At 17.8% G+C, this 15,988-nt stretch overlaps 1 protein-coding gene and 2 pseudogenes across 1 annotated transcript, besides 2 other annotated features; all 3 read left to right on the top strand.

Moving 5' to 3' along the window:
- Nucleotides 1-1,654: 1,654 nt before the first annotated feature.
- PmUG01_10010400 lies at nucleotides 1,655-2,523 on the top strand (annotated as a pseudogene).
- Nucleotides 1,655-2,523: a sequence feature (Plasmodium exported protein, unknown function, pseudogene).
- Nucleotides 2,524-8,172: 5,649 nt separating this feature from the next.
- On the top strand, nucleotides 8,173-9,070 carry PmUG01_10010300 (annotated as a pseudogene).
- Nucleotides 8,173-9,070: a sequence feature (Plasmodium exported protein, unknown function, pseudogene).
- Nucleotides 9,071-14,724: 5,654 nt separating this feature from the next.
- Nucleotides 14,725-15,672, top strand: PmUG01_10010200 (fam-l protein; the record flags this gene model as incomplete). Its single annotated transcript, XM_029005290.1, has 2 exons — nucleotides 14,725-14,796; nucleotides 14,926-15,672. 2 exons carry the CDS (start codon nucleotides 14,725-14,727, stop codon nucleotides 15,670-15,672), a joined length of 819 nt encoding a protein of 272 aa, XP_028861893.1.
- Between the last annotated feature and the right edge of the window lie 316 nt (nucleotides 15,673-15,988).

The raw sequence follows: 15,988 nt of genomic DNA, 5'->3' as shown, positions 1-15,988 counted from the left end.
CTAATCGGATAAACGAACAAATGTAACATTTTTATATTGATAATTTTCAAGAATCACTAATATTTCTGCAGCTAGGAACTAAATTACCATAGTATTTGTAAGAAAAAATATTTTTATCCCTTAAGTATAATTATTGAAGGAACATAAACCATTTACACTACAGAGTATAGCATTGAATATATCATCTATTCGTGGTACTTTATATTAATGTATAAATAATAAATTTATACGAATACAAGAATGACAATTATAAAGAATGTACAGATGAATTCGAAAAGTAATAGAGAGCAAATACTAATATATATGTATATATATAAACGTAATTCATTTTGAATATACATTTTAATACAGAAAAAATCATATATATTGTAAATAATTTAAACTCATTGCAAAATACTCTTTAATTTTACAAAGAAAATAATTATTTATTCAATTATCCATATAATTAATGAAAAAAATGCTAAAAAAATATTTATAGAAAACGAATATTTTTAGAAATTATGAAATCATTGCATAAGTAAATATTTCGTAAAATTTTATTTTGATTAGCATATAATTTCTTTATACGTTCTGTATGGATTATTATAAATATTTTAAAATTAGTTTTCATAATTTTTATACGAAAAATTTTTAATGTGAATAAATTATAAATTAAAATAATGGGCAAAGGTAATGAATATTATATTATATAATACATTAATGATCAAGATTATTCCATATTGAATTTTAATTAATAAAAATATAATAATTCTAATTTTTGTACAATTTTTTTTTTCTTTTTTTGTAGGATATTACTAATAAATACATATATTTAATTAAAAAGAAAAATTAAATAATCTAGTTAATAAATTATAAATTTATTCATTTAAAAATAATGATATAAACGTAACATAAAAGTAAACATTTTTAAAAAATACTGATTCAAAAAAAAAATGATCTTTGTTTTAACTTAAAATTTTTTTACATCATAGATATTGCAATATGTTATAAATTAGATTTATTAAATATATTTTTGTATATAAATGAATACTTTTGCTTAAATAGTAAGAATGATGTGATACAATTAATACAAAGATGAAATTACAAAATATTTCTTTTTTCATTTGTTATTAGCACTATTACATTATTATAAAAAATAAGAATTTTTTAAAATAATAAACCGTATCTTTAAAATATAATGCATATATAAAATTAGAATTATTAGTTGTAAAGCATCGTTTTAATCAGTAATTATTCTCTGAATAAGTAGGACAATGCTTTATCGGTATTGTGTGCTTCAGAAGTTATAACTTCATTATTTTGAAATATTAATAGATCATATATTTTGTTTATTAAGGGATTTATAGAAAATTTTTTTAATTTCAATATTAATAGTTAAATTATGGTTTTAGAACATTTACGAATATATGATGAAATTATACTACTTTAATTAATGTTAGTTTTTTATAAATAACAATATCTTAAAAACTTTATAATACATTTTTGATGTTATTTTTTTGATTTTTAATGTAATGAGCATTATAGTTTTATTTATTTTATTATGTTCTTACGATAAATAATGAAAGAATATTTTTTTAAATAAATATACTAGCATTCATTAAAATTAGGAATATGTTATTATAATATTGTTATTTTTTTCTTATTTGAATATATAATGCAATATATAAAATCGATGTGACGGAACAAAAAATTAAGTTACGCTTTTTTATTAAAATTGGTACTTTTTTCCTTTTATCTTGGATTTGTTATTTTTACAATGATATGGTATAAAAATTTTAAGTATATTATTTTTATATGTATTTTATGGTTTTTATTTTTTTTAGTCCTGTTCATTCGTATGAGATTATTACTTTTTTTAAATAATAAATATTTACTTTATCTTTTTAGAATAAACTAAATAAATAGGTGCTTTACTATGACATCAATAAAAAATTAGTTACAAGAACTTTTCGATTACTAGTAAAACATAAACAAGACAATGGTTTAAATAATAAATTGTTAAAATATAGTATTCCAAAAACTAGAGAGTACTGAGAGAAAGATACATATAATGATAAATTAACCAAAGTAAAAGGTAAAAAAGCAAATGAATATTCACTAAATAATATCAAAGACTATGAACATGCAAGAAAGAGTATACCTCCTGTACATACTGGAGGAGAATCATATTTTGAAAAAAGAATGCTAGATAATATACATTTTCTAAATAATATTAGAGGTGTTACGAATTATAATATGAAGAATTTAAAAAAGAAGACAGATGATAAATATAAAATGCTTTCTTTTTTCCCTGGGTTTCTTACTTTAGATGGATTAATAATTTTTTTTAATTCAATTTACACGAAGAGTGAGGGTGAACTTCCTATTGATCTATTGGTAACAATAGTTCTTATTTTTATATCGAATATTTTAATTTTATTATTAATTGCTTATATCTGCAAAAAATTTAAAAAACTTAAGAACTCACTACGTATAATGAGTGAGGTGCATGATAGAGATTATTGTTATTTCCCTAATGTGTAGTATTTTACAACAATGCAGCTCTATAATTTACTTACTGATATACATACATAAGAAATAATTATATAATTCTTTTGGTTTCATATATCCACTTGCACTTGAATGAATTTTATGACTCCTAAGAGTAAAAATATATATGTTTAATATTTTATAAATTTGAATGTTTTAACGTTTTCAATTTGTATTTAAAATATAATATCAAGTTAACATAATATTATGGTTCATATAAAAAGTTGTATATATTACCCGATTTTTATGAAATATATATTTTTTTTCGTTAATGTTAATATTGAAAAGATCAATTCATATAAACTCGTTAAAATTTTGAGTTAATTTATATTTGTATATGTAAGGACTATTCTTGTTTTTAAGGGATTTTTGTCTTAGATGATTGTTTCGTGATATAATTAAAGATATATATTATTTGTTTCAAATTACAAATAAATATACCCTATTTTTCATATGAACAAGCAAACTGAATGAATGTTGTTATATCGTTATGTTATTATTTGTTTTGTTATTGTTTTTTTGATGTATAAAAAAGAAGTGAATTACTCGTATTATTAGTTTTATCATCATATATTTATTTCTATTTAAAATACAAATTCGTTCTATAAAAGCTAAGGATAAATATGAAAATAGGGAATCAGTGAAACTTAATAAATTTGTTAATGTGATATCTTCAAATAATATATATAGTAATTGTTATTTATTTATTTTAAATGTAACATTTAATATTAAAATAAATGATATGTTTAGTATGAATAATATTAACATGATTTAAACTAGTAATGTTATATGTATAAAGAGGAATATAACAAAAAACATGAAAAATAAGCAAAAAAAATATATATAACTAAATAGAGCTTCAACGAGTAATTATATTTTTTTTTCTTTTTATATAATACGTATAGGGTCTCAATGTAAAAACTGTGATTTATACTATTATAAAAGACACATACTAAAATTTGTAGTTTATGTTATTCCATAATAGAGTTCATAGTAATCAATATATTCCACTACTTATCCAATACTTAGAGGACAATATGGGTTAAAAATAAAATTTTTAATTTCATTTTGATGATAAATATATTTTAATTTTAGTTATATACTTTTAGTTCTATTTACAAGTATAATTTAGTATCATACAAGAAAATTATATTTATATGTATTTTTGCAAATAAATCAATAAAGTGTATTTATCTAGATTACCTTAAAATACTCCGTATGCTGTTACTGTTGCTATATTTTAAATGATATTATTAAATCTATTAGATTACGTAATATCGTTCTATGAATAATTTTTTTTAATATAAATTTTTATAGTTCCAGCACTGAGTTTTAAAAATTTGATCCCAAAATTTATTGCAGATCTTTATTTTTAATTATTGTAGTATAAAAATTATTATAAGTGTATTAATTATATACTGATATATAAGATATTTTTTCTAGTTTTTAGACACCATAATCAAAATATTATTTTCCAATATAAGTATCTATAAAGTCATAAGCATTTATTTATTGAATTTTCTTTATATTCATTATGGACAAATTTCTTATAATAAATGTTATATACCATAACTACGTTAATAATGAATAATGATATTAATTTGATTATATACTTAATATAAATGTATTTTTATATTTTTACTATCTCTTCATAATAAACTTCAATGAAATAATTATTCTTTATTTATCTATTGTTTTTTTTTTTTTAATTTCTTAATATCGTTTTCCATTGTCCTTTATATGAAATATTTATAGTTTTTTTATAATCGTACTCATTTGCATAATATTTCTTTTGTAATATTATCACTGAAAAAATTTACTCTAACATATTTTGGGTTGTATTTTTTTAAAGAATAATTCTATTATTTTTTTCAAGACTTTTGGATGAACAAATATATCTATTATATAAAATTTATAAATCATAATTTTATATAGTATGATATGTTATATAGTATCTGCTATCTGAAGTATATAACTGTTCATTTTATGAAGCAATTTCTGATAATTGTTCAATTTTCTCATTAAGGTAAATGCAAATGTTTACCTTTTTTCTTACTGAATACGGAAGAAATGTCTAAATGAAGTAAACGTATTTTAAAAAAATTATATATGCGTAAACACTACATTGCTAAACAGTAATTTTATGTTGTGTTGAATTAAAGGGGACGCAAAAATGAATTATCGTTTTTAAATGGAATAGTTTATAATGTTAAAAAAAGAAAAAATATGAAAAATACTGTAATTGTTAATGTAATTGTTGGAAATTAAAAGATAAATTTATCTGAAGCAACGTGTGAAGTCCTTTTTCTTGTGATTATCATAGACTAATGAAGATTTTACAGGAGCCTGGATTTATTTACATTGAGGAACCTCATAATTATCATTAACAAATTTTTAGTAGGAGATATGTTAGAACTTAGTTATATGTTTTTTATAAGGATCACGTACATTTTTAATGTTTTGAATTTGAGTACAAAAAATTATTAGCATTTTTATAGATACAATTATATATACGACTGTTATATAAACAGTCATATTTTTAAGTATAGATAAGAGTAGATTATATATTAATTGAACTACAAGAACTATTTAGAAATTGTAAAACACATAAAATGTATGATAAAATATAAAAAAAGAAATAATTTAAAATAATTTTTGTTTTATTGCAGGAGAGGTAAATCTTTGGATTCTTTATACAAATTATATTGAAAATATGAGTTGCATTACATTCCATAAAAATTCAATATTTAAATTAATATTTTGTATATATAATACTTTATAGCTAATATTAATATGAAAAACAAATTTTGAAAATTAAAATATATTATTATTTTATATTAAACTTGTTTTATTATTGTACAATAATATTTTTTATTAAATATAAGGAAAATATAATGGGGAAAGAAGGTAAACTTTTTTGAGTTGTGTATATATATAAGAACACAATTATATTGTAATATATATATACTGAGAGACACGAAAATTAATAATTTTAGCAGAAAATTAATCTATTTGTTTACAGTTTCTTAATTTCGGAAAAACATATATAACGTAGACAAATATAAAACCCCATAAAAAAAAGTAAGGCTTAAAAAATTGTTTACACAAAATAAATGTAGCTAAAATGAAAAAATTGCATTTATAAGCTAATATATAATAGTATATTATTATATATGCTCTTATTTTTCATAATTAATTTTATAAAAAATATATATATATATATATGTTATTATAAAATTTAAAATGGGTAAATTTTTATTATATTGAGGAATGTTAAATGAGATTAAATAAATGAGTTGCATAAAATATACTAAAACCAAAATAGATATTTCAAAAATGTCAGACTGACAATAAAATTGATTTATATTAATATAATTACAATAATTTTGACTTATGTACAACATTTTCTTTTTTGATTTCTTAACTTTTTATTTAGAAGAGTAATATTTTATGATCAAAAACTAGATTTTATATTGGATGATCCGAATAATTTACTAAATGCATAATATTTTTTAATTTATCATTTTTTTCTATTATTGTATGCAGGAAAAAATATTTTGACAAATTGCAATTTTGCTGTTAACGATATTTTAATCAAAATATAATTTTATGTTCATTTATTTGTACCTCTAAATGATGTTTTTAATACAATGTATTTTTAAATAAATAAACCAAAAATAATTTATTTGTTCATATATTATATGCAGTAAAATTACGAAATCATACATCATACAAAAATTTTTGTTATTATCTTTATTTATTATGTACACTTAATACCACGTATTTAATATGCATAGGTAAATATATTTCACTCTAAATATCTATAACTTGATTATGATGTATTTACTATTTTTACACCAATTTTAATTTTAATCTCCTTTTTTCTATTCTTTTTTAAATTTTATTAATATTTCTTCTAAAAGTATAGATTTTATTTAAAAAGAATATATGCATAATGTAAACAAATTTTAAAAATTTTAACTTAGAAATAATGGAATAAATTAAATTTAATTATAGATTATAATTTTAAAAATTTACGATACAAATATAAGAACTTTGTTTTTTATATTTTATTTTAAAATTGATATTTTTTAGTACATTAGTATCATATAACTATGATTTTTTAAATATAAAATAAATCTTAAGAAAAACGTGTTTTAAAATTAAAATTATTAAAAATTTGTAAAAATGTTTCCACTATAGTTCATCATTACTATTATTATATTGTTGTAATAATTAATATTTTTTAAAGATAATAATTATTTGTTCCAAAATATAAAGTTTATAAAAAAATAAAAGATTATAAAGGGTATTACATAGGTATTATTATGGATGTTATGATATGATTACAAATAATGTGATAGAATAAAAATATAATTATACTAATTATTTCAATTTCCCTTAGTAATTTAATAAAATTATTTTAAATGTATTATTTTTTTTGTTTTTACAATTTTAATAAAATTTTTTTATATATAAAAAATTTATAATTATTAGGCATTGTCTTATAAGAAAAAGTTATAATATATGGATACAATATAATTTTATTGTTATTGGAAGTTATTATGTAATATAAAAACATTAGTTGTTTATAGATTCTGTTAAAAATGTTTTTTTAGCAGTATGTATATAAAAGAAATAGTATATTTTGAATTTTTTCAAAATTTTTCATTAGTAAATTATTTTTATTATACCTTTTTATATTTTAAATTTATATTTACTCTTTTATACTGTAATATATTATGCTTATAAATATTTTTGAATTTAATAAATTGTATACATGGTTTTATTCTAAGTTTTATTTTTCCTAATTTTTCTTTAATATATTAATATTTTTCCAAATATATGTTTATCTATATTTTTAAAAGGATTAAATAAAATATGGAATTTATATTTATATATATATGCCATTAAATGAAAATAAATTATATTCAGATTTATATACAAATTATAATATTATAAAAACACTAAGTAAAAATATAACATTAATTATTATAGTACACTTAAAAATATACGTTCATTACGGAATTCCTTGTAAAAATAAATTTTATTTATTTAATATATAATAGTTTATATAAGAGCATGTTTTTCTTTTTGGATATGTACTAATCTGTATTTTAAATAATTAAAAATATTTTTCTTAACTTTATATATTTTTGCTACTATTCATACTGCTACAATAATTAATATTATTTAAATGGAGGAAAGTCTACAAAAAAACTTATAAAATTAGAGTTATTTGGAAACAATGTAAAAGTTCATTGTTAGCTTCTAAATATATATGACTGTACATTTTCTACATTATATACGTTCTTTTAAATAAAAAAAAAAAAAATGTGCTCTGAATAAATAATCATTTATTTGTTTGTAGCTTATATAATACTCCTCTTTTTCATATTATTTATTTTATTTTTTTTTTTAATGCAATAAACCATTTCATAAATTATTCTGTATCAATTTTAAAGTTAATCTTAATTTGCGAAATTTAATATAAGCTATATCTATATAAGTTCAATGTATTCGTTATAAAATAATAAAAAAAAATTAAAAATAATATAAGATGTTTATTTTACTATTTGAAGGAATTAAAATATAATTTATATTTTTATTAGTCAATATATAATATCATTAAAGAACCTTACAATGAAAGAAGTTTTTATGATCTTCTATTTTATTAAAATATTTGCATTAACTCTTTTAGTTATGGCCTACAATTATAACGGTAATTTGGTATTATTATAATATTTCTAATTTTTTATTTTTTTTGGTTTGAACTTTTGTTTTTAGAAAGTGAATATTTTTAGTATAGTAATATATATACTTATAAATAATAAATGTTAAAATTCTTTTTTTTAGTATGACAATTGTAAATTTACAGATAAGTATTATAAACTAGATGATTGTTCATATTTATCAACAAATAGATTTTTATCATAGAGTTCGCTGAATATAAAGTTAGCTAGAGATTTATTGTATGACAGCGGTGGCACTAAATTAATGGATGAAAAGAAGGATATAATTAAAAATAGCAAATGCCCTAAATCACGAAGAAAAATAATAAAAGAAATTTTATTAAAATAAAAGGAAAAAAATAGATTACATATAAAATAAAAAAACATTACTTAATAGAATGGATACGTTTTTTGAAAAAAAGATATTCAATCAATTAGATTTTGTTGATAGAATTATGAATAACATGGAAATTAATGAAAAAACTGCAAAAAGAATGATAAATAAAAAGATGTTTTTAGGAGTTACTCCACATTTTTCAGTTTTACAGACAAGTTTAATGGTTTTAATATTATACTTTTTATTTGTAAAATTAAAAATAGATGAAGTTAAGGGTGAAATAGGAATGACTAATATTATACCAAATGAAGTATTATTTGTTTTTTCAGCAATTTCAATATTTGTTACTGCTTTAATAATATTAGTTATTATTTATACTTCCATAAAATGTGAAAAATATAAAAGAATAAAGAAAAATAATACTAAAAATTGTAATAATATTGTTAATTCAGTTGACCATAAAAACATTTAATATGGAATAAAAATATATGCAGTATCCTTAATTATAATACATTCATAAGAAATGTACATATAGTTAATTTTTACAATACCAGTTACATACCCATAAATATTTTAGCATGAAGTATAAAAATATGTATTTGTAATTCCTAGAGAGTTTGATAGTTTTTATTTTTTAATTTGTATTTTAAGGAATCCTTTGATCTTAGTATTTTGGAAAAATAGTTACATGTGTACGAAGGTGTATTTGTATACGAAGTATATGTATGTTCCATAGAATTCATATAAAAATGTGTATTTATTATATATTATTTAAATTAATTGGAAATTTTATGTTATTCTCAAGTAGTGAAAATAATTTGTTTTCATTACTTTTTTGTTTATTTAGTCAAAAAAGTTTATTTCGTAAACTAATTAAAAAACATATATTATTTTGTTTAAATTAATATTAAATGTCTTTTTTGTATTTTATAAAACAAGTAGAATGCATTTATTTTTTTTTTTTTAATTTTGTTAAAAGAACAATTAGTTATTTTTGATTTTATATGATATTATGATAAAAGTATTATAATGTGTATTTAATACAAAACCTTATTTACTATGTGCTTAAATTTATGAACAGTTTAAATATGAAATATAAATATGTAAAAAATTTTATATTTTTTTTAATAATGAATTAACTATAGATGAATACTAATTTTGAAAATAATAATTTAATGCATCTAAATAAGATTTATATACATGTAATACAATGTTTACTGAAAATACAATTTCAATTATATTATATAAGTTTTATCTAAATTTACGTTTGAATGAAAACTTATAAGTACATATATAACTTTTATTTTTTAGTTAATATTAAATATATAAGTATTTATTAAAATACTTAATTTTGTATAATATTTATGTTTATAAGAAATAATTAAATTACTATTATATACAGATAAATACATATATTTATGTTGCATATAATAACAAATAAAATTTACTGTTTATAATAAAAACTATTACATTGTTTATAAAAGTGTTTTAACAAGAAATAACATATATGTTTAAGATTCTTATATATTTTTATTTTTAATGGGTTATAACGCATATAACTGTGCAAATTTTATTGTAACATTTTACTTTCTGTATGTTTTCCTTCATATTTTATATTTATATATATACTAAAATTTATAAGGTAAAATACATATCTTAAAATAAATATATGTATTTTTTTAATATCATTTAATCTATATATTTTTATAAAATATTTTAAAAAATATTTTAGAACAATATTATAAGTTTCTCATGGAAATATATAGTTGGTAATAATTTAATATTACATAATCACTAAAATATCAGATATTTTACCAACATAAAAATGTATAAATGAACATGTGTTTTTAAATGAGAACTTGAAAAACATTTTAAACTTTGTTGAGAAATTATTATCTAATAATATTCAACACTTATCAGATAAAAATTGTGCATATAAATGTCTCTATATGAAGTCATATTATTTTTTATATATTTCTCCGTACCAGAGATAGAACATTTGAATATATAATTTATTAGATTCATTAAAATATTTTTATATATATTAATAATTATTTAATTAATGTGGTAAAATTTATAACTGCAATCTTTATGCATGCGCCAATATCCAGCGAAAAAAGTTAAAAATTTTTTTTTATTTTAAGAGGTAAATGAAAATAATTAATATATATAATGTAAATATATTTTATTGAATGAAGCGCACCATAATGACCCATAGAAATTATATATTAATTTAATGCTTTTTTCATTTTAAGGTATTATTATATTTAAAAAAGTATGTAATATATGAAAAAGGAAAAGAAAAAAAAAAAAAAGAGTTATATATTAAATAAACGATGAAATAATAGTAATAGAAAATCAAAATATATTATTTACAACATTAATAAAAAGTCTAAAAGAAATTTTATAATAAATTGATGCATTTATATTAACTTATTTTTGAGAAATGGAATAGTAAATCAAAGTTCGCATTTTAGCATGTAACTTGGAAAATATGTTTTACGCAAATATTTTATGAGGAAGATATATCCATGAAATTACTAGATGATGAATTAATATAGGTGAATTTTAGAATATATCTAATATATACCTTAACATTTATGGAAAGGATATTATATGTTATTAACAAATATACTTAAATAAGTAAATTATCCTTTTTAAAATTATTTAAAGAGTGCTTATATTTATGTATGCAACGTTACATATAACAGTAGAATAATTTTATATATAATAGGGAAAGTTATGTTGTATATGGAATATCTTAACAATGACAATCATAGTATGCATATTACTTATGAATACTTCAATGAATATAAAAAATAAATCAATAAATATACGCAAGAAATGTAAACTACAGTATAATATAATTTATAAATAATATTTTAATAAATGATATTTTCAAAAAATTAACAACCTTATGTAACATGATATAAAATGAAAGATGAAAATTAAATTCTCCTTACATTACTATTATTTAACTTATATATTTTCACTTGAACATACATAAATATTGCATGTTTTGAAGATCTTATGTTAGTATGTGATCAATTTGAAATATATGAATATAAGATTCATATATATAAGGAAATTAAAGCATTAAAAAGAAATACATACTTATATGCATAAGTTTGTAAAATTAATTCATGAATTAAAATATATAATTTTGAATGAATAAATTAGTATATCCATTAGTAATAGAATAATTAGATTATGTAGTGAAGTGTAACGTTATAATAAAATATTACTAAAAATTAAAAGAATTAGGTAATAAAAAATTTATAGGACTTATTTATTTTATTTTGTTATTTTAAAAAAAAAATATATGCTTGAAAAAAATTATTTCTATATATTATTATAATCATGTAGGAAATAAAAAAATAATACAATAATATAATAATATACAAACAAATTTATAAAACTTCAGGAATGAATATTATATAAAATTTACAGGTAAATAGAAAAATGTTATAAGATTAATAAGAATATATAAAATAACAAATTCTTTTATTGTATAGGTTCATAACATAGAAAAAATCATATACATTATAAAAACAAAATGAAACTGTTTTTTGATGTCTCTATAATTTAATGAAATCCCTAAAATATTTACTAAGTGATAATTAAACTAATCTAGTCATGGTAGAACAAGATAATAGAAATTTCAAAGAATAATAAGAATCCTTTTAAATGAGATAGTCGCTTCATATAAAAATTAATTCATTTTAAAAATAAGTAGTCTAATTCTTCTTTAATTATTTTTTTTAATTAAAAAATTGTTTTTAATTAAATAATTTTCTTTATTTTTTTTAGTTTATTTAGTTTTTCCTTATAGGAAAATGTATTATGTGATTTTACATATAATCTTACATTAATTTTTTCTATAGCTGATAATTTTATTATTCCTAGTCACTTTGTTATAAACGAAGCACAATAAAAATAATAGGGTTTACAAAGTGTTTATTAATAATTATATTTTTAATATAAAATAATTTATTCATATATGTTTCATTTTAATTTAATTTTAGTTATATAAATATATGTTATATGTTGTATATATATATATATTTTTATAAAAAAATTATAAATTTTATAAAATATTCATTGTAAAAATTAATAAATAAATGTATTTAGATATTATTATTATTTTCCTGTTATATTATTTAAAGAAAAATATTTATACCTACTTATTTGTGAATATATACAAACATAAATTATATACAATTTATTATCATGTTATCTAATAGTTATACCAAAAATATAAGATCGTAGCTTGTTTGATTTTGTACTCATATACATATATATTAATTATTTATATGAATAATATATAATAAAATAGTGTATTGTAAATTTATTAATATATTTAGTAGTTTTAAATAATTGTATTTCAATTATATGAACTTTATAATAGAATATATATTTGATATATAAATAGAGTGTTAATATAGATAATCTTTTTAGAATATAAAAATTTTCATATTTAATGTAATAACTTAGAATTTTCTGGTCAAATCGCTTACTATAACTTACTGATAAATTTTTTTTTAGATATTATGAAATATCCTATAATTAGTAAATAGAAATATTTTTTTAAATATCATTATTTTAATTTATTATTATGGTTAAATAAATTTATGTATAGATTTTTATGAAACGCATTTTTTTTATATTATATGTACAAATAATATAAGATCAATAAAATTCATAATTACATTCTTAATATATAGTAGTATAAAATATCTATATAATAAACTTTTTTTCTTTAGACAAATCCTATATTTAGATGTATTTCGAAATAGTTTTTTTTTTCTATTAAATAAATAACTGTAATATATACGATTTTTCGTGCACTATATTTTCTAATAAAAGTCATTTATTATGTTTGATTTATTGCAGATTCAAATAAAAATTATAACATAATATTAATGATTATTTTAATCTTACATTATTAAACTTAAAAAATTATTTTTTTTATATTAATTAATGTATGCGTAATTTTCTATGTAAAGGTATATCCAAGATTAAGGGAAAATGAAACTAGCATGTATATAATTGTACATGGAGAAATTAGAAATATTTATAATAAGAATTTTAATAAAAAAATCAATTATTTTTATTATTTATTTATGTTTTTGTTAATACAATGTATTATTATAATTTATTAAAATATTTAATCCATGTAAATTATATATATATACATGGATATATGGAATAATTCCACAATGAAAATATTTTTTTTTATGATATTACTGTTTCATTAAAATATATGTAATTAATTAAAAACAAAATAAAAAATTGAGCACATGAATATAAATATGTTTTTTTTAAAAAGTGTTTAACTTAAAATTAATTAAAAATTTTACTTTCAAAAATTATGGCACAAAAATAAAGAATCATCTTTATTTACCTTTAGAATACATAAGCCTTTATAGATTAAATAATATAATATAAATTAATTTTATTAAACGTTTTATACACTTTAAAATATTATAAAGGTTTAAGATATAATTAAAGCTTGTGTTATAATTATCGTAATAAAAAATATTGTTTAAATTATTTTTTTTTCTACTATTATAATGCTATAAGAGTATCTTATTAGAAATAATCAATTTTTCTAGAATATAATATTCATAGAAATAAAGTTAATAAAAAAAAATCATTAAAACGAATTATTGTTCTCTTAATATATGGAATAATTATTTATACATATCTTCTATCTTCTATAATCTATATAAACTCAATACATAAAAATGTTGATAAAGCGTATATTTTTTTTTATTTTAAAATAGTTTAAACAAACAAATTATTTAATAACAGTACTATATTAAATTATGTATTTTGAATATTTATGATTGAATTCGAATTGTAATATTTTTATTAAAATTTAATTTTTTTTATACAACATTCTATTAAAAATATTATAATAGATTTTTAAAGTTTTTTTTTTTTCTTCCATCGTTATGGACATTTTAATTGTATATGTTTTATCATGAATTCACGAAAAATAATAAAAGAAAAAATTAAAAGAATATTTATGATTTCTTTATTATTAAAGAATATTACATTGTTGTCAAATTTTTCGTTACTGAATGTATTATAATATTTATGATCTCTATATTGTAACAAAATATGAAGATACTATTTTTTATGAATATTAGTACGTTTACACTTTTAACTTGGATATATCATTTCTATTATGATGTAATATAATATTATTATTTATTTAAATATATACTAGTCTCATTTGTCAATTTATATTTGTATTAATAAATTTTTTTTGCTTGAAATTGTTTATTCTTCAAGAAACATATATAAACACATTTTTTTTAGCTTACACTTAAGAAATATTTAAATAAGAACTGCATCCCTAGTAGAATATTAGTAACAAGAAATTATCGATTACTAGCACACTGTAAGAAGGATAACTATTCAAATAATTTAGGTTTAAAAGGAGAGCTATCAAATTATGGAGTGAACGAAAAAAAAAATATATATAACAATAATAAGAGGTATAAAGAAACAAACAAACAGTCAAATGGTAGTTCATCAAAGAATAAGGTATACTACAAACATGATAATAAAAAAAAATCTTATATATTTGAAACAAAAAAATATTCCCACCTTGAAAAAAAAATATTCAAAGAACTTGATTACATTGATTTTCTCAAAAGAAACAGGACTATTAGTGATAAAACTTACAAAAAAGTAATACTTAAAAAATTCCGATTACGACTAGCTTTACCTTTATTTTTTGTGTATTTTTTGTTATTGTCACTCTTATTAGATTATATTTTTAATTGTGGACTTGTTAAAGGTTTGTTTAAGGTTTTAATGTGCACTCTTGGTACAAAGTGGGGAAAACCCTTGCGTAGTTGGATAATGAATAACAATTTAAAGTGGATAGGTGTAGATGTAGTAAATAATAAAAAAATGTATACTATTTTTAATAGATCATTTTTTAGTATTATACTATATTTTTTAGTTCCATTTATTATAGGAGTTATTTTTATATTGATGTTGTTTTATTACCATAAGAAGGTTAAAAAATATGAAAAAATTAAATTTAGGAAAAGGTAACTTAAATGGTATTAAATGTTTCCATTTTTAAGGAAATAGTCAATATGAGCTAATACCTATTTTTTTTCTTAGTTTTTTATTTAATAAAAATAACATTATTTACATAAACTATAAGTCCTTCATATGAGCGCCCTTTTTGATTAGTCCCAATAAAAATGTGCACTTTTAATTTTTTGGTTAATATAAATGTTTTCATGTTTTTCACTTTGAATTTGAAGTAATTTTCATAGATTTGTTGAATACTATGGATCATATATTTATTTCTATATTTATTAATATTTGTTTGAAAGATACATATATGCCTTAAAATTAATAT

This window comes from Plasmodium malariae (assembly GCF_900090045.1).
Source record: "Plasmodium malariae genome assembly, chromosome: 10".
Taxonomy (NCBI): domain Eukaryota; phylum Apicomplexa; class Aconoidasida; order Haemosporida; family Plasmodiidae; genus Plasmodium; species Plasmodium malariae.
Note: the sequence above shows the minus strand (reverse complement) of the source record. Positions and strands in the feature narration are given on the sequence as shown.